The 20,299-nt window shown below is 45.9% G+C and overlaps 1 protein-coding gene across 1 annotated transcript in view; it reads left to right on the top strand.

Annotated features, from left to right (window-relative positions):
• SHB (SH2 domain containing adaptor protein B) overlaps window positions 1-20,299 on the top strand; it is a 167,777-nt gene that overhangs the window by 48,495 nt on the left and 98,983 nt on the right. Inside the window, 1 exon segment of the mRNA XM_075067506.1 lies at window positions 1,182-1,299. Within this exon segment, the coding sequence (XP_074923607.1) occupies window positions 1,182-1,299 (118 nt within the window).

Genomic DNA, 20,299 nt, shown 5'->3' on the forward strand with positions numbered 1-20,299 from the left:
TTCTTGGACTTGCCTTCCCTGTGCCTTTCTTGTCCGCTACCTCCCTTTTCAGCATCAGGCTGAGGTAGATGGGAAGCTCTTCGGGGCAGCTCAGCCTTTTCCCTTGTCCCTGTAAAGCTCTGTGCAAAGTTACAGCACTTTCAACTTTTTAATTAATGAGTGGGCTCCTGTCCTCTCCCTGTGGCCACAACTGCCCGCTGCTGAATGGCTGACGTGGCCTCCAGCCCCTGTTCGGCAGATGGCTAAGTTGCAGGCAGCCAGCAAGGGGTGGGAATGAATGGAAAGGCAGCACGTCCCAGGTAACACAGTTACCCAATTTCACCTGCCCCTATCCATCAAGGAAGGAAGAGGTGGCGCTTGCGTTTGCTTCATTTCAGTTTACTTTCTTGCCATCTAATTTCACATGCATTTATGTTGGGAAATTGAGTGGCCTTCTACAGTGTTTATAGGGAATAAAAAGTATGGGTCAGGTGGAGAAACTCCGCCTCAAATAACGGGCTTGGTTTCATGGTCTATTTTTTTTAAATGGAAAATTAGAAACAAGGACTTGAACCATGCTTGGGTTTTATTTAATGCGGTGAGAAGATGTGTGTTTTTCCCTAGGAAGCAGCTTGACAGTATTTTAAGGTACTGTAGCAGTTTTTTGTGGTTTACAGCTGAGTAAATATACACAAGAATTAACAAAACGCATAAAAATGATCTCTAGTATTGAAAATGTGTGACGAGGAGAGAGGCTTTTTGGAAGATCTGAGATGGTATTGTGATAAATTGGAGTCCTGCGGTGGATTCAGTTGCGCTAAGCATTCATATCTCATTAATTTGCTAGTGACCCATTATTCCCTGTGTGGTGATGTGTGAGTCAGACTCCTTAGCAGAGAGCTGCTTTTGTCAGAAGTCCAGGGTTGAATGAGGAGATGCAAGCACTTACATCTTGATTTGAGGAGAGTACTTAAAGCAGGTGCTTTCTGTTAATCAGATATTTAAGAGCTTTGCTGAATCGAGGCCTTACTTCCAATGCTAAAAAGGACTGGCTAAGGCCTCTTGTGATGCTTTTGTTCTCACTTTCACTGTACAGATGTCACCCCTTCCAGCACTTGCTGCTGATTTAGTTTCACTTAGCTTGTGAGTCTCAGCTTACAAAAAACCCTCCTCCAATAAAAGTGTGATTTTCTTCATTTCAGGTCTTGATAGCAGATGACTACTCTGATCCGTTTGATGCCAAGAGTGAGCTGAACAAAGCGGTGAAAGGAGAAAACACTGGCTACATGGAACCTTACGAAGCCCAGAGGATAATGAGTGGTAAGAACATGGGCACTAGGCAAGTGTCAGTGAGATCAGTATTTGATATGGGGTGTCTTCCACATGACTACCCTGGTCATCAACCTAGCTGAACCAAGGTCCTTCAGCTGCGTAACACGTCGGTGCAAGTATGAAGATTAAACTGTGTCTTATGTAGCTCTTTGAAACTGCATTTAAGACATTTGGGAATAAAGTGAGCGAAAGAAGGTTTGCAATTTGCAGTGCTTCCTGCAGGAGAGAACTCAGGCCAGGCCAGTGCAGCTTTGTGCAGGGCGCTCATATGATTGTTAAAATGGACTTAGATCAGGTTAGCTTGGATCAGTGTATTTACAAGTGGGTGTCCACACACACAGTAGTCTTGGTCTAACTATCTCGATATGAAATTGCACAAGTTTCATAACTTGTTGAACTAAAGTGACTTTAGGTTAACTAGTGCAAATAGGCAAGCCCTGGCCATTGGTGGGAGGGGAGGGCATGCTGCTGCTGGGTGGCGCCTAACTCTTGTTTACCTGAATTCCTGATTTCCAAATAAAATCCTTGTTCTCTGTGATATTTGGATAATCTGAAGCATACGTAGATAAACAAACACCTGAATTCACAATCTGCCATCTGCCTGAGACTTTGGCAAGTAACCTATGTGCCTGGTGGCTGTTGGGATGCCACCATGATACCATGGCAATGAGTTTAGTATAAAAGCACAGACAGACAGACACATCCTTGAGCTCCAGCTGGGGACAGCTTTATTTCTGATCTAAGTGGTTTTTACATGGGGACCTGTGGCATGTTGCTAAGATGCTGCTTTATACAGCAAATTCACCGTTACGTTAAACGAGTGTCACAAAGGGCTCTATCCAATGCCAGTGCAATCAACGGGGATCTTCTCATTTCCACAGTGGGCACTGGATGAGGTCCAAGCAGGATTATAGTATCTGGGGAGATTAAGCAGCAGGAGAAGCCAAAGCTGTACTAAGCAGCCATCCTGTTTTAGTATAAATGCCCATACTTCTGTTTTTATTTGTTTTTTTTTAAAACAGCACACTTGAAGAGAGGTGCAGAAAATCACCTGTGATTGCACTGTTTATAAGCAGAATGCTTTCAGTGTCCTATCAAGGTGTCATTGGGCCTTTTTGTTTTTATTGTTATAAATCTATTCAGCCATCTTCTTCAGAGGCTTTTTAGATGAATTGGGTTGAATGCTTTCTTGCTTTCACTGCTATTGAATAAATTTTTTATTTTCAGTCTAAATATTATGGGAGGGGGGTTGTACATTTTTTTTTCCTTTCATGTTTACAGTGCTTTCATTTCTTCACAAATATAAATGTTTGCCCTATATAGAAATTCTGTGTTTTAAATAATCCATGAAAAGGACAAGACTGTTATCTCAGCTAATGCGCTCTGCAACACTGAGATACCATGCAATGAATTTGTGGATGTGCTGCTAATTCATGAGAGAGAGCATTTTATAGTAGTCTTGGTCCAAATAGTGTTTGATGTAGCAGATGTACTGGCAGGCCAGTTCTGTTAATATATATTGGTATAAGGTGATGTTTAGAACACTGGAAGGATGTTAAATCATCAGGAGTCCAATCAAGCAAAGTGAACACTGAGCACTCTTGGCTCCCATTAAATTCAGTGGGAATAGAGGATGCTCAGCATCTCACAGGAGTTGCCCAGCACCCTCCAGGATTGAACCACTGATTTTGTTGTCCGCTACTTAGGAACATGGTTCAACTCCTATGAAAGCCAATGGGAGCCTTTCCACTTACTTTGACTGCAGTTGGATTATGTCCCTTAATATCTGAGCATCATGCTTCTCGATGCTTCATTGCTTGGAGGAGAACCAGAAGGCTTATTTGTTGGAAGCTTTCAAAGATTTCGCTTTGGATTCCTGTATCGGCATGCAAGGATCTGTTACTGATATTATGCAACTGCTCTAACATACCATGTTTAAAGAGCACATTCTTATTTCAGTCTTTGTTGTATGTGAAATGTTCAGTGTTGAATTCCTCTGTGAAGTTGTTAGGTTGGCTGTGGTGACTGACAGGTAAAAGAGCATGTTACAATTGACAGATATGAATGAGATTTCAGCTGATACAGAGAACTGGCTTAAAAAGAAAAGTACTCTGATTTGTTTCAGCCACTGATTGATCCCAGATAGCGGAAGTCTGCAAACTGAGGCAAAACCTGCCATTTATTTCCTTTACCTCTCCCAAACACATCTGTGGACTTCTCCCAAGTATCAGAGTTACCTTCTCAGCTTTTAAAGATATTTCAAAACTACTTGCTTAAAGAAAACAAACAAAGGATGGAAATTCATGGATAAAAAGATTCTGAACAATGTAAAACAGATGAAACGGAAATCTTAACCTTATGTGTGGTTCCCATGTCCGTGAACAATGGGTGTGTGACCAACAGAGTTCTCTTAACTTCTCCGTATCGAACTACTGTTAACCAAGGCACCAATGCAGCAACTGGCTCTGGGTGCATGGACCCTGGCTGAAGTTAAGGAAGGCTCTTTGTGGGCACATGGGTTTATCAATACAGAACACTTTGCCAGGCAGGGACCTAAAATCTTTCGGTTTCATGCTGCTCAAGGTAGAGAGAAGAAGACAATTGGGTTAGTAATGAGCAGAGACTTCTTGTAACTGTAGCTTCTCAGAATGGAGCTACAGTTCTTAAATATACGACTGAAAGAAAGACAGACTATCTGGAGAAATAAGTTTCCCTCAGAGTCCCAGCCTTCTGTCAGAAATAAGCTAACCACTTCAATTGTATTAAGTCGTGCCAGAGCTCAAGCAGGAGAAGGATTACGTTCTTTAACAACAATAACTTTGATCGTGTACCTGACAAATATAGCTTGTTTGTAGACAAGAAAACTTCCCTTACAGTACGGTATAGTCCTCTGAGCACTAAATTTTCAATAGCAATGAAATAAGACAGTGACTGCTAAGGTTCACTGGTTTGCCTGATCCAGCACCCTGTCCAGTGTAGACGCAGCTCTCATCTGGTTCAACATTTGCTTTCCAGATAGTGCCCCCAAAAGCGCATTCTTTGCCAGACTGACAGTTTAGCTCGGTCTTCATGCTAAAGTCTGTAAATGGGGAGAAAATCCCTTTGTGGTCTGAGTTTTAAGATTGATGCCAGAGGAAAACAAAATGTTCCTGTTAAGGAGTATATTTGCTTGTTCTCCTGGCAGCAACTGATGATCTGTCTCAGCCACTTGGATCAGAGAGAAATGCTTATGGGTTGTCTTCAGTGAATGTTGTTCTGACCTGGAGCCCTGTGAACTCTTAGTCTAACCGTGGTCTCTCTTCCATGTTCTAGGGTGGGACCTGGGCTACCCATTTCCTCAGGAATCCTAAGCCACGTTTTGGACTCTGTTCCTTGTGGTTGCCTAGCTAATCTTTATTTTGTAATAGGTATTTTTACAGCACCTAGCACTAGGAGGCACTGGTCCTGACTGAGGCCTCCCAGAACCACCGTAAAATGAATAATAAGCTTTGTGAGACATTGAAGGTGACTCCACAGTTCCAGTTGCGTTGAGATCCCTGTTTTCACACTCCAGGGACTGAATTTAGTGTTGAAATTTGGCAAAAGGGAGAACTGATCTTTTCCATGAAAAATATTTACTAGTTTTTTAGAGAGGAAACCTTTTAAAATATTCCCTTGCTGAAATATTGCTCTGTTTGCCTTGGAGTTTGGGCTTCCTATAGCTACACCAACATGGTTCTTCTGCTCCAAACTACTTCTCTCTTTCTCATAATACCTTGGACAGAAGCCACGTGTCAGACTTTAAAAGGAAACTGAGTTACTGCCTTTGTTCAGAATTGCTGTCCTGAGCTGTCCAAAGGTTAGCTGTGGATGTGCTCATGGCCATCAGCTACTTTTCTTCTTGGCAAATCACCGTTTTCTCTGTTAGTCTCACATGATTCATTGTGACTGTGTTTGAAAAACATTTCTAGTCAATGTTTGCCTGAGATTTCAACCAAAAATTCAGCCTTTGGCCGTTGAAGCCCTTCATGTTTTGGATGAATAAATTGGGTAGATTTGTTATCTAAGGCATACTTGTATTCCTTTCCATGGCCAGGGATAAAAGCAAGGTTTAATAAAACCCCAGCGTCGTCTTCCTTTATTATTGTGGAATGAGCCTGCTGTTTAATTGTGTCACAAGTGGGTAGGCAATAGTCTTGATAGGATCATTTAACATGTTAAACAGCAGGACAGAACTATATAATTGATTCTTCATTTGTCATTTTACGGTCAGATCTGTGCTTAAAACTGAACAAAGACCTTCTTGGGCAGCAAGGCCCTGAATACATTCAGTGATCTTGCTTGTTCTGCATTTATGCCCTTTACTTACTTTAGATTGGCTTTCACTTCCCCAGAGATGTGCCGTTTAATGGATACAGTGCTTTACTTTGAAGACCCTTCTAATGCATTTCATGGACACTCACAATAAGATGTTGGCTCAGGCAGTATTGAGGGATCTCTGTCGAATACTTCGGGGAAGATAGCTTCATAAAAGGGAAGAATTGCAATGTAGTTACTAAAAGTCCGGACGTCAGCTTATGATGTCTGTTGTTAATGGTTGGCATTTGGAGTGCGTTTGGTCTGTAGCAGCTATAACGTGGTATGAGTGTTGGTGAACAGCTTCTGAAGAGAAGATCCATAAAGGCACAACGGAGGTCTCAGAAACCAAGGGCCAGCCAGCCGTGTGCTGGGATTGCTGTGAGGTGCAGTAGTCCAGAGGAGCAGTGGGATCTGGTCTGCTGTATGGAGCTTTTTGATGTATAGGAGGGAGTGCATCTGCTCTACATTCTTTCCTGGGGTACAACACTCTTTTTCAGGGGCAGATCTGCCCTTCAGGCTGGTGGTGAGGGAGGGAAAGGTAGCAGGATGGCTGCCTCTCAACCCCTTTTTGAGGTGCTGGACATCCTCATACCTCTACACAGGGACCAGCCCTTGCACTGTCTTGAGTAGGGACTGCAGTTGTGCCTGACTCTTAGCAGGGCACGCAAGGGATGGGTTGCAAGGGGGAGTTCCCTGTGCTCCTGCACAAGGGCCGGGCACAGTCCGGCTGTGAACTTGTCTAGGACTGCGTATGGCTCAAAATGGAAAACTTAACAATGCAATAAAAAGTGTTGAAAGGCTCAAATCCTGCCAGTGACTTGCTTGAAGCCGTGATCCTGCTGAGTGCATCAGATTTTTCAGGATCAGGACTAAGCAATTACAATTAAAGAAGTGGAGGTAGGTGGGTGGGGCAGGATCCAGTTTCTGGCAGAAGATCTTGGTAAAAGTTGCTCAGTCAGCTTGTCCCATTCGGTCCTTAGCAGAGCGCTGGAAGGCAGCTTTATAAGGCGAGCCCAGCATCATGGTATTGTTACGACTGCAGGACACCCCCTAGCCAGAGCCTAGTAGGAAGGACTGGAGGGAGGAATGCGAGTCAGAAACCTTGTGTCTGGCCTCTGCTGTTTGGACAAGAGGCAGCTACTGGGATTGCTGCTACGCTGCTGTCCCCAGGCGCTGCTCAGGGGCTCCATGGGTCATGTCCGATTCTGGGCAGTAGATGTTCAGCGTGTGCTGAACCTTTCCCCAATCCCTGTGTAACCACTGGCTGCCAGAAGGCAGAACGCCACCTCTGTCCTCCCTCACCCCACAACCATCTAAGGACCTTCTTTCTGGCTGGAGAGAGGTGGAGGGAGGAAGGATCTGTGCTCTTCTTGGCTCCCTGCTGCTGGGGCCCTGGCCAGCTCTTCTAGGTGTTGCGAGTGGGGCATCTCTACTGCTTTACCTCTCCCAGCTTCGCTTTTCTCTCACGCGCCGGCCCAGTGCCACCTGCTGCTCAGAGCTTTGCCAAGAGGCATCAGTGTGTAACGGGACGTGATTGCTATATGTCTGGGTAGCAGCTGCAAGACTCACCCCGGTCTTGGCGGTTTCACTGATCTGTGCTGGGGCTATCTGAGAGCAGCCCAGCGTCTGATCTACCAGGTTCTGTGTGTGTCCCAAAGGGCTACACGGCGGCAGGAATTGGTGGCTTGTGTGTCCTTGCAGGGCAGGTTGCTGAATGGATCAGTCGGGCCTGGGTATCGTTGTTGAAGAGACCTGGGAGATCAGGTGCTAAGGTGCTTTTAAAACTTGTGCACCTGGGCTCTTAGCACCAAGTATCACCCCTCTTGGGGCGGGCGGTCTGGGCCAAGTGGGAGGTGGGGAGTGGTTTTGGGGGGCTACTATCCCCCTGCAGCTGGGGATGGCTGTGCTCGGCAGGGCCATACTTTTTCTAAAAACTGCAGCAAGGCACATTCTGTGCTGTCCTCTCCTCCTGCTCCCCAGCACTTCGGAGGTACCTGAGCAGTGCTGTGCCTCCTGATGACTCTTCCAAGGCAGCGTATCTCCTTCTGTGCAGCTGGGGCCCCCGGGAGCAATGAGCTGAGCCCTCCAGTTGGGTGACCCGCCTCTTGCAGCTAAGTGAAGCAACATATTCCGCAGACAGTTCGCTACACTCGGCAAAGCAGGACTCTTTCAGAGCCCAGAGGGGAGGGTCCAAGTATGGCCCATGACTCAGACAGTGTGCTAAAGCAGTTATACAAGGACAACGTGCAGAGGAGCGGGTGTGTCACCTTATCAGAGGGATAAGTGAACACTAATTACAATGTTAATCTAATCCATTCTGAGACTTTGTCCAGTTATGTCTGTTGTGACAGTATTTTTTTCAGCACCAGATTAAATTAGTCCCTGTTTCAACTCCTGATTTCAGTTAGCAGGGACTCAAGATGACACATAATTGATTAAACAAAGATCAGTTTGAAAGATGATAAATTTAGACCCAATCAAAGATTACATCTCCCAAACCAAACTGCACTGCAAAATGTCTGTAAAATTCATGCTATCTTGAAAGAACAAAAATGAATCCCCCTCCGTCCAAACATCAGCTGGCAAGGCAGAGGGTGCTGGGGCTTGGGGCTTCTTCTTTGTCCCTGGACAGTGCACTGCTGACAGAACAGGTTTGCACATCACACCATCCCACAGCTCTGTGTCTGATTCAGTGCTCTTCTGGTCCCCTTGTTAAAATTCAACCCCCCCAAGTGAAGGAAGGCTTGGGGTGACTTCTGTCTGCAGTGCACTTCACCCCCTCTCCAGACGCTGGGTAATCAACATGCCAGACAGAGATGACTTATCCCCAGAATATAGTGCTGAAAAGCAAATGTTTTGGCCTTTAGAAAGGATCAGATTGTGCCGGGAGTTGAGTATTTTCAAACACGTCTGTGGGAAGAGTATTCTCCACCTCCCCCAAAGCCCATTTCAAATTACGCAAGCTGAACTCACTGCTGTGCTATTAACATAGTCTGTATGTCTTTCGACTTGCAGAATGGCTCCAATATGCATAATGCGTGTCTGTTGTTTCAAGGTTGCATAGAGGCCAAGTTGTGGTCAATTTTCACGTGGTGCATGTATTAAAAGTAAAAATAAAAAAAAATCCCATGTGACTGTATGTAAAATGCAGCACTGTCCTATGCCCGGACATGTTCCTTCTCTAGAAAGGCTTCATTCTGCTTCTGCTTCAGTTTTGCTCTAGCATTCAGCCTTTCCTAGTTAAACCACATACTTTCCCATTCTTCTCAATATCTCATAGTACAGCTATGCTCTATCTTTAAGAATATATAAAACCATAGTTAATAAAAATGCTTTTGTTTTAACTACAAGCAGTCTTCCTTTCTGATGTTACTTCATTTCCACAGTGTGTTCTGTCAGCCCTTAGAATGCTAATGAGCATGGTGTGTGCTGTACCCAGAATGTATCTCTTTTTCCACGTGTCATCTGTTTGCTAGGCTAATTCAAACTGGAACTAAGGTGCAGTTTTTTAGATAGTTGAGATGGTAATTAACCACTGACATGGCTTCCCAGGTCACGGGGTGAGTTCTCCAGCACCAAGGAGCTTCCACGTCAGAAGTGGATGATTCTTTCTGAAAGAGAAGAGTTAGCGCAGGCAGACGTGCTGGGCCTGATGCAGGCTGCTCTAGGAGAATTTCTCTGGCAGCTGCCCTGTGCTATGCAAGAGGCCAGACCCTTTGAGGTACAACAGGGTCCTTTCCACGCAGGTCCCACCATCCTCCCCAGTACTCAGGAAGCGTGATACTTTTGTCACATGCATAACCATGGTGCCGCAGAGCCCCGGTCGTCGACCCCGCTGTGCCAGGAGCTTGGACACAGAGCAAAGGGACACACTTTGCCCCAAAGAGCTCGATAAACCCTTTGACAGGCTGCTGACTTCCCATTTGCCAGTCCATTGAGTACTGCTCCAACTGTCCCCTCCTGCAACACTGTGAAGCACGATGTGTTTAGCTATGACTGTTCTGCAACCCACCCCTCTCCTGCGGCAGGACATACTGGGCTTTCCCCTCACCTCTCAGGCCAAATCTGAACCTTTTCCATTCAGCACCCACTGTCATCCTACTCAAACCTCTGACAGCCAGGGATTCCCTTCATACGCTCTGCACTTCTCTGTTGTGTCTGCCCTTGCCGTTTGTGTGATCGGCCCGGGGCCTGTCTGTCTGGGCAGCCAGACCCTGCAGGTAGGTGTTGCTGCGGAAGATTGGCAAAGCAGAAGCCAGGTGTGAAGCAGCGATTCGGGGTGCTGGTTTGAATTGCTGTTAGTCCTGAGGGCTGGCAGCTTTTCATTTAGCCTTTCTGCTAATTTTCTCCTCCAAACTAGAAATTGGAAGAAATACGAAAGGAGAGCTGCCTCCTGGGGAACTTCTGTTTCTCCCCGGAATTCAGGGTGTTAAAGTCTGAGCATGGGCAGGCGGTGCTAATCCCAGGGGCCGCCCTAGCCACCTCGAATGAGAGCTTTGCCATTAGTACAGAGGGCACAGAGTGGCCAGTAACACAGTGGACAGAGAAGCTAATGCTGAAGGGTTTTGCATTGCATGGTGCTCTGGATGCATATCTAGCATTCTGTGATCTGTGCAGCCGCCAGGTTTGTACAGAGCCTAGTGCAGTGGGTCCTGGTCCATGCCCAGGGCTCCTAAACATGGCCACGACACAGAGTGGGTTTCTAGAAAGCAATTCCTTTGTTTCAGCCTTCTGCAAAATTCCTTGTGGATGGGAGAGTCTCAGCATAGCCAGTGTCTTCCCATACTGTGGCCTGTAACGTTATTTGCCTGGCTTGGAAAGTGTGGTACTGCGACAGGTACTTCCAGCTTAGGGGACTCAAAATAGACGTCCTAGTACAACATCTACCCCACATCTCTTTTCAGCCCAGAAAAAGCTTGGCCCTGTTGCCAGTGAGACGCTCGCTAGCCTAGGGACAGGGATAGGCAGGGAGTCAGAGTTCAGCAAGGTAGGAAGTCCGTCCAGTGTCCGCATCTGCCTCCGACACATCAGTCACTCAGGGTGCCCAAAGCCAACAAGAGCAAGCGCAAGGAGCTGAATCTCTTAGCTAAGTGGGGATGGGTCTCACCAGCGACTGCTGAAGTGGGGCTGATTCAGCTGGAGGCATGTGTCTCTCTGAGTCTGGACCCACGAGGTGCTGCAGCAGCGCCCTGGAGCTCGCTGAATGCAGCCATGAGTCCTTGGGGGTCCTTGGCATCCAGGACGCTGTTTGGGAGAATGGGAGAGCTTAGCCCAAGTGACTGGCTTCAAAGAAAACCTGGGAAATTTAGTATTTTCTTCCCACCGCTGGCTTTGTTGCCATACATTGTTCTGCTCGTGTCCTGCCCGGTGTAGCTGGCAGAGATGGGCTGGCACACCTCGCTCAAGGCTGCTGTTTGGAGGGCGGAGTGATTTCGCTATGTAATATTTTAAGCACTTTGTGGCCCTGTATAATGGAGTGGAGAATGTAATTGCTGTGTAGGGTGCAGTTTGCCTTCTCTCCCCCCGCCCCCCATCAGAAAGATACTTTCAAGGGATTGCTGAGTGCCTTTTGGTTCCTAAGCCAGCTCTCACCAAGCATTATTGCAAGAGCTCAAATCGCCCCAAGAACTGCTCCCCATGGCTTACTAAAATGAAGCACTTTCCTTCCCTTTCTTCCTTTTCTGGACCTCCCCTTCTGTGTGTTTCATTCACTTCCTCCTTCTTGCCAGGTGTGCAGCCTTCCCTTCCTTGCTCTCACTGTTGCTGTCTCCTTTGTCCGTTTTCGTAGGTCTGCATGAGACCTCACTTCTGGTTGTGGAGGGGGGTTTTCTCCCAGGATCCTCGGCACTCTTGTGCTTCCTTCAAGTCCCCTCTGGCTGCAGGTGGCGGGGCGTGACTCCCTTCACAGCCCAGTGCTTGCTGTGAATTTACTGGACCAGAGGGAGTCACTAAAGAGCAATGTGCAGTGCTGCCCCCCCCCCCCGATGCAGATAACGCCTTGCTCTTCTCCTCCACCCCCGCGAGCAAATCTGATCCCAACTAAATGTCCTGCTTCTGCTGCCTGTTCGATCAGCTGAAATGCTCCATGTTTCCTCAGTGCCTTCTCTCTCCCTTCGTAATGCATCCCCTTCCTCCCTGCTCTGGCCACTCCCGCAGCTGTCTACCTGCTGCTTCAGCTGAGCAAGGAGAGCAGTAGAGAGTAAATACTCGGTTCGGGGGGATTTCAGCTCTATCTTGGTGGCGGGTGACGTGTGTCCAGGGCAGAAGGTGAGTTAAGTCATCTTCTTCGAGTAGAACCTCAGATTATGAACTGAGCAGTCAACCACACACCCATTTGGAACCGAAGTGTCCAATCAGAAGCAGCAGAGACCGAAGGGGGGATGAGGCGCGGGAATAGAGGTACAGACATCTATGTTATCGTAACTACTAAAAATAAAGGAAAGATAAATTGAAAGTGTAAAGAAACTTTCCTTTATTTAAATTAGAAGGTTAAAGACATTTTGTTCTCATAGTAAATAATTCAAGCTTGACAATTAGTGTAACCAAGCAGTCATGTTGTTAGACTATAAAACCACCCGTCCTATTATCTAACTCCTAGGTTCTACTGCACTTCACTTGTATTGTCTGCAAAGCAGACTTGGTGCTAGATGTGACAAGCAAGCAAGCCCTGCCGTCCACTCCACGGGGGCAACATCATTAACTAAGGCCCATCTACACACGCATGTGAAATCGATTTAGATACGAATTCAGCTACGAGAATAGCGTAGCGAAATTGTAATAGTCAAAATAATTACTCACCGTTTCACCGCGCCGAATCGTGTGTGACGGCCTCGCCATGTCGAATCCGGAACTCCGTTTGTTTTGGTGGAGTTCCGGAATCGATGTAAGCGCGCTCTGGGTTCGATATATCCCCGTCTAGACGAGACGCGATATATCGAACTCCGAGCTTTCGATTTTAACGTGCCGAAATGGCACGTCGTATAGACGTGGCCTAACTGAGATCACAGTAGCTTCGAACTGGTGCTGCTACTGTCCTCTCTCCCTATGGAGACGTGCTAGGAGTATTAGCAGGATCACACTGGAAGATAGCTTGAAAATGTTAGGAGTGCTGGGAAAGCAGCATTCCCATGGACCTGTACCTATTGTAAACCAATCCCTGGACGCCAGTTCCCCTTGCAACTCCAGAGGACGTTTTTTGTTTGAGCATGTAACTTCATGCAGTGCAGCAACTGCAGGCATTTCAGATTGTGGTGAGTCAGTCCTTGCAAAATACTTAATTCTTTTAGGCAGGTGGTTTCTGGCGTATCTCTGCTGTTGCTGGTAAAGAAGAAATGACAGGATGTAATTACTTTCCTCTTTATTAGGTCTCAGTCCTTTCTGGTGGTGGTTTGTGACTGGGTCTATTTCACGAAGACACATTCAGAAATGAGGATATTGGACCTAGCAAAACAAACCTGTAATCTATAGACCTAGGGTAGGCAACCTATGACACGTGCCAAAGGCAGCACTCGAGCTGATTTTCAGTGGTACTCACACAGCCCGGGTCCTGGCCACTGGTCCAGGGAGCTCTGCATTTTAATTTAATTTTAAATGAAGCGTCTTAAAACTTTTAAAAAATCTTATTTACTTTACATACAACAATAGTTTAATTATGTATTATAGAAAGAGGCCTTCTAAAAATGTTAAAATGTATTACTGGCACGCGGAACCTTAAATTAGAGTGACTAAATGAAGACTCAGCACACCACGTCTGAAAGGTTGCCGACTAAGCTGACCAGACAGCAAATATGAAAAATCAGGTCGGGGGTGCAGGGTAATAGGAGCCTGTATAAGAAAAGGGCCCAAAAATCAGGACTGTCCGTATAAAATCGGGACATCTGGTCACCCTATTGCCTACCCCTGCTATAGACACTTCACATTAGCAGCTATCTATGGCTGGAAGTAGATCAGTTTGAGGTGTGCTTGCTTCCTGAAGCTGACTCTGAGAAGAGGGAAATAGCTGCCCGTGGTAGAGAATGAAGAGCCACGTTACCCCTTAAACTTTGGATAGCAGGCACTACATTTTAAACATTTTGGGCCCAATCTTGTAATCCTTGCTTGGGCTAATCTCCCTCTCAGTCCAGTGGGATTCTGTCCTGAGTAAGGACCGCAAGATTGACCCTTGATTGTGAGAAGAAGCATCGAAATTTTGGGGCACATTTCAAACTTCATCAGTTCAGATGCTCGTCTTTAGAATAGAGGCCAGACTTAAAGAGCATTTCAGGGCCAGATCCAGAGCCCACAGAAATCAGTGGGAAGGCTCAAGCCCCTGGGATATAATGGTGACATTTGGATATCTAATATTTGTATCACAGCTTCCTGAGTAGTATGAATTGCCTATAGGACAGCAATTACATAGCCAATGTAACTAGGGTGACCAGACAGCAAATGTGAAAAATCGGGACGGGGGTGGGGGGGTAATAGGAGCCTATATAAAAAAAAAAAAAAAAGACCCAAAAATCGGGGCTGTCCCTATAAAATCAGGACATCTAGTCACCCTAAATGTAAACAGGCTATATAGTAGTCACACTGGCTAAGTGAGGTCTGGAAAGCCATTCAAAGATGTCAGCAGAGATGTCATGGAGATGCCCACTCTGATTCAGTAATTACGTGTTTGGGGACATGGACTGATGGAGGAGAGACAGCAGCTCAGAACTATTGGACAAAGTCCTTTTGTCCTTCTGACCCTGTTTTTTTTTTGTTTGGTCCTTGCTCCATTTTAGAAATCTGTCTACAGCTTTCCTTTGGAAATGGTTTGAAAAAGGGAAAAAAGTGTGCTGGAGAAGGCAGGTCTTACTACACTATTCCCCTGTTGTTGCGAAATAGAAGGGAAGGCTAACAAAACAGGATTCCTTCCTTTTTTTTACCTAGTATGCATGCAAGGTAAGACATGACTGAAAAGATTCCAGGGCTGCATCAAAGCAAACCTGCCCTTCTCTTTAACTATAGCTACAAAGACCATGTGTCTGATGTGAAATTACAGGCAGCTGACAAAATGGTGTCCTTGTCTACGCTGAGTGCTTATCATGTTGAGTTAACGTGAGTTCTAACCCTGTAACTTTCCAGTGTCGCCAGGGTCAAAATGAGGGAGGAGCATATTCTTCGTACAAAGTCGAGCATATCAGACAGCAGTTTACTGATGCTTACCTGTGGCAAGTGGCACTCGAAATGCTTAACAATTTTTGTGGAAGGTTGAGTTTTTTCAGTCAGCAATTGGCACTGTTTTTTCTATATGATGATGATACTGTGCTTTTCTTTTTCGAGTGATGGTCCCTACTGTATTCCACTGTGGGTTACCCATACTCATCACGCGCTTGGAGCCAGAGAATTTAAGCTAGTGTGTTGGTCTGCACATGTGTCTGGGCTCACCTTGTGCCTCCAAATGAGGGGAGGGGAAAAGGACGGGGCAGACTGACCATGTCTCCAGTTCCTTCTCACTGCCACACGATCCAGGTCGGAACCTGCACTGTCCATAGCTTTTGGCTTCGGCCTACAAAATAAGAATTAGATTTCACTTTGTAAATAGTTCTCGCATGACATTCCTTATTACCAATCCTCCTCCCAACCTTTCCTGATCTCCTGACCCAGTGGAGTGGTAAGATCAAGCACCACATCCGTTTCACCTCCGGGCTTGGTATTTGAATGGGCATCGTCCTTAGAACATTCATGCTCCACGGCCACGCGAAACATCTTCTCTAATTGTAGGAAGGACTCTACTAGAAGATGTTACCTAGCTACACAAAAGTGCTTTTCTTCTTGGGCACAGCAAAGGGGCATTCTCCCAGAAACTGCAGATATTCCTTTCATGTTGGACTATATCCCCTTTCTGAAGACATCCAGACCTGTCCATCAGCTTCTTGCAAGTCCACTTGCTGGTAATCAGTGCATACCAACCACCTTTTCAGGGCTACTTGGTTTTCATGCATCTACTGAGAATCAGATTCTGGAAAGACCTAGTTCACAGCCTTCCCGCTACTCCCCAGTGGGACCTGAACCTTGTTCTCTCAGTGCTCACAATGCCCACCTTCAAATCTTTAGTTTCTTGCGACGTCTCTTCCCCGGCCCCCCTCCGGAACAGTGGCCAGTCTGCCCTGCCCTTTATCCCCTTGGATGGAGGCAATGAGGCAGTCAGGGCATGAGCACAGACCAACAGATGCTACTTTCAAATTCCCCAGCTTTGGGCGCATGGGGAATATGCAGAACCCACAGTGGAATACAGAGAGGGACCACACCTCCGAAGAAGCTTCAGTTGCAGGTCAGTAATGTCCTTTTCTAATGCTTTAAGAGAGATTGCTGCTGCTTTGGTTTACACTTGCCAGTTTATTAGTTTTAGATAAAATGTTTTCAGTGTTGTCTTTTTATTTTCATAATTACATCCATACAGCTCACTGGAGGTTTAAAAATGGTTTTTATTTGAAGAATGCAGGCTGTCTACTTGCTCTGGGAGCTTGGAATTAACTTTCACCTTTGCTAAGTCTTGAAAACTAAGTCTCTTGCTCTAGTGAAAAATTTCCAATATGTCCTGTGTTTTCCTTTTTAAATCATGGCCTGATAAACCTGATCTAGCAAAGCACTTTTATGTGTACTCAGCTCTGAAGTCAGTGAGACTTAAACACATGTTCGTCAGTTTGCTGAATTGAGGCCACAAATTAAACTTGAGAGAAGATACACTCAGATCCTCGATCATATTACGCTTGTTCCAGGGTCCTAAAATAAACCTACTTTTGGGTAGCTAATTCTAGTTTACGAAATATTTTGGCATACTTTGGTATGACAGTTTGCTGGGGTTCCCAGAATTGTGAGTTCCTGTAACCACTCTCATTTGCTGAGGCTGAGTTTTACTATGTTAAGATGTGTGATACTCCTTTGACGCACCAGCCTGTCTGCCTGGCCAGCAAACTCTTCAGGATTCTGCCAGTTCAAACCTTGCCTTGCTGGTAACTGTGAACCCCAACATGCGAGTTTCTCGTCTCCCTGCAGTGTCTAGCCCTATCATTGAACACTTAAAGAAGTTATTAAGCTTGTTCCTTTAAAAAGACAATACGCTGCACCCAGTTATCTTAACTGGGGTTAGCACCTCCTTCCCTTCAATCAGTGCACCGAACTGGTTCATAGTAAAAGTAAAACACTTTATTTAACAAAAGTACATAGGAGTAAGTGATACTGAGAGAGCAAACAAAAGTAAAAATATGCTTCTAAAGCTAAAACCTGATTCAACAAACTCGTCTCTTCTTCGGAGAAGGATTTCTCACCATGTCTCGTTTCCAGCCTGTCTGGCCACTGATCTCAAAGCGCCTGGTTCCTTTTGTCCTTTCAAGTGAAAGATGTCAAAATGGCTTTTTTTCTCTCTCCTTGTATTCTCCCAAAAAGTGCATTGACCCTGCTTCAAGAGGCAGGAAGGCTTCCTGGGGTGCAGTCTCCATCCCACATGGATTGGTAGTCTTTCCTCACTTGCTCTCCTGATGGCTTTTGTTTATCTTGCATGTAAATATACCTTCATTGTCTCTGCCTGACGACAAGGTCGGTCAGACAAGAAAATACACATTCCTTTGTCTAGGGCAGACTGGTTCATTCATTGCCAAACACCATTTTCAGAACTTAATTGTAGCACACATTTGTAACTCTTCGTGTACACCCTGCACATACACCGCATGATGATTTTCAGAACCAGCATGTTCCCGTTAGTATAATACCGTGCATGGCACGTTATAGATACAGGTTATGACAGCGCTAGGTGTAGTGAGCATGCCAGGCCTGACAAAAGTTGATGGCAGGGTAGCAAGCCACCAGTGGTCCTTTGTGTCACACGTATAACTTGGTTCAAAACTTTTTTTCCTTTCCCGGTAGGGCCTGATTCTGCAGACAAACCAAACTTAGATGATAAAACACCATGATTCTTGTGAGCGTCACTTGAAGCATCTGAGCAGTCTTGTTGACCTCAGCCGGACTGCGCTTTAAATTGAATATCTCTGTAGTTGCTGAGATTTTTCAAAGCCACCTAAGGGATTTGGAAGCTGTTTTCATTCAAATGAATAGGAACAGGGTATCCAGAACTTTGAAAAATCCCACCCAGCATGGTCAGATTGGGCCTTAATGGAGCTAGTCCTGTGAATACACATGCAAGTAACTCAACTCATGTGAGCATAGTTAGTAGGCTGTTGGTGTCTGCTTTACCTGTGTTTTTAAGAGTACAGGCTGCTTCCAAGAATCTAAAAATATCTTCAGCTAAGAGAAGAAATTGTATAGATACTAACAATGTATCAGCTGCAGTAGACTTGTGAATAGTTCCTCTAAAGCCACTGGCTGGCCTAGTGGATAGGGAACTGGAGTGAGACTTGGCAGACCTGGATTCTATCCCTGTCTCTGCCACTGACCTGCTGAGGAACCTTGGGCAAGTTACTGCACCTCCCTGTGCCTCAGTTTCCCCATCTGTACAATGGGGATAATGATACCTTCTTTGTAAAGTGCTTTCAGATCTACTGATTCACTCTGAAGTGCTTTGCTGTATTGGGGCCTAAAAAGCGTTTAGTGGAGTATGTTAAGGTGGCCTTCCCATGTGGGCTGCAGTAGTGTAAATTCCCGCAATTTCACATCTTCTGTAGAGCCCTCAAAATATTTGTTCTTTAGACACAAGCCACAATTTGTTCTCCTAAGCCACTTTCTTTAACTGATGCCTCTGTATAAAGAAATTAAAATAACTCTGAATTTATAGCAAGCTCAAGAAAGTAGTAGAGGAGGAAGGGACTAGCACAAGGAAGAAGGAAAGTTGGAGCACAAGGTGTGTAGGTTGCTAGCTGTAGCAATTGCCTTAGCAAATACAGCACTCCCCTCGTTCAGAGACCATCTGTTGGGAAGGCTGCAGACCTATCAGGAACTGAAGCAAGTGCAACACTTTGCAGGCAGCGGGCCACAGAAGCACTGGGGACACGGAAAGAGGGATTTTCTTACCTCTCTCTTGAAAGAAACATATGTGCTAACATCAGAAGCTAAGGATTGTTGGTTTCAATACTTATAACAATGCACAGCCCTCGAGTTCTAACATGCTTTAGGTTTGATTTTTGTTTATATAATGGATAGTTGATTAAATGGATTTGTTTCCAGAACTAGCTATGGCGAATCTGCTTGTCCTTTCAAAACCCCCAGGGTTCTGGAGTAGATCTTCAGCTTATAACTCAGGCTGCGTCTTCACTACCTGCCTTATCGGCGGGTAGCAATCGATTGCTCGGGGATCGATACGTTGTCTCATCTAGCTGCGATATATCGATCCCCGAACGTGCTTACATCAATTCCGGAACTCCACCAACCTGAACGGAGTTGCGGAGTCGACATGGGGAACCGCGGACATTGATCCCGCGCCGTGAGGACGGTGAGTAATTTGATCTTAGATACTTCGACTTCAGCTACGTTATTCACGTAGCTGAAGTTGCATATCTGAGATCGATTTTCCCCCGTAGTGTAGACCAGCCCTCAGTCTCTTGTTTTTCAGTTAGCAGGGGCTGAAAGTATGACCTGGAGAGGGGAAGGGAGAGCAGCTTGCATTGCTATGTAGCTACCTGCTGGCTGTATGGCATCTGAAGGGATGCCCAATGTGATGCCCTTGAGGGGGCTGAGAGCTGGGGGAGAGATCTCTGTGTTGACATGGGATCCCATCTGGGGGAGAGAACATTATTCTAGACATTCAGCTTCTTCACTGAATTTCCAGATGCATGAGCTGTATCTGATTCTTCTGTAGAGCCTGGGTATTCAGCCATCGGTGGCCAGGCTCTGGCAGTAGCAGTTCCACCCCAAGTACGGACAAGGAAGGCAGTTTATCCTACCTGAACCCAGAAAACATCTCACGTGCAAATCTCAGCTTTCCTCATCTGCACTTGGGGCTTGCACTGAGCAGCTACACCAGCAGCTGAATCGGAGCTGGTCCCCAGTACAGACAGGAGCTTTGAACGACTCCAGATAACTGGTGTACATGGCTCATGCAATGAATCATTTCAGCTTTACTTCATATTTTTCTTGGAGCAACACAGCAAAGAAGCACAAGAAAGAATGTTACTTTTATTGCTGAATTCCAGGCAAAATCAGGTACCGGGGTGTGGTTTGTCTCTCCTTCCCCACTTTATGCCCCCTACCGTGTGTTGTTCGAATGAGTAAACTTCAGCTTTCGCGGTGAGAGGTACCAATACCACATTTTCCTTACAGGCACATACCGAAATCTCACTGGTAGGTGTGCGTGGCTCTCCCTCTGAGAAAGATGCCCTTAAAAATAAACTTGTGCACAAGAAGATCTCAAACATTCCAAAAGCACAGTACATTCAAGAGTGCTTGGTATTGAGAGCTTCACACCAAGGGTACGTCTACACTGCACGATTACTTCGAATTAGCTTAATCCGATATTACAAAACAGATCTAATAAAATCGGTTTAGCGCGTCCACAGTGGGATCACGACATCGATTGTTTGCGTCCATGGTCCAAAGTTACCATCGATTTCAGGAGCGGTGCACTGTGGGTAGCTGTTCCTCAGCTATCCCATAGTTCCCACTTCCGTGTTTAGAGCACAGTGCCTGATGGGGCATAAAACATTGCCCCGGGTGGTGCTGGGTACAGCCTCACCCCTCC

The sequence above is a fragment of the Chelonoidis abingdonii genome, chromosome 6 (genome assembly GCF_003597395.2).
Source record: "Chelonoidis abingdonii isolate Lonesome George chromosome 6, CheloAbing_2.0, whole genome shotgun sequence".
NCBI classification, from domain to species: Eukaryota; Metazoa; Chordata; order Testudines; family Testudinidae; genus Chelonoidis; species Chelonoidis abingdonii.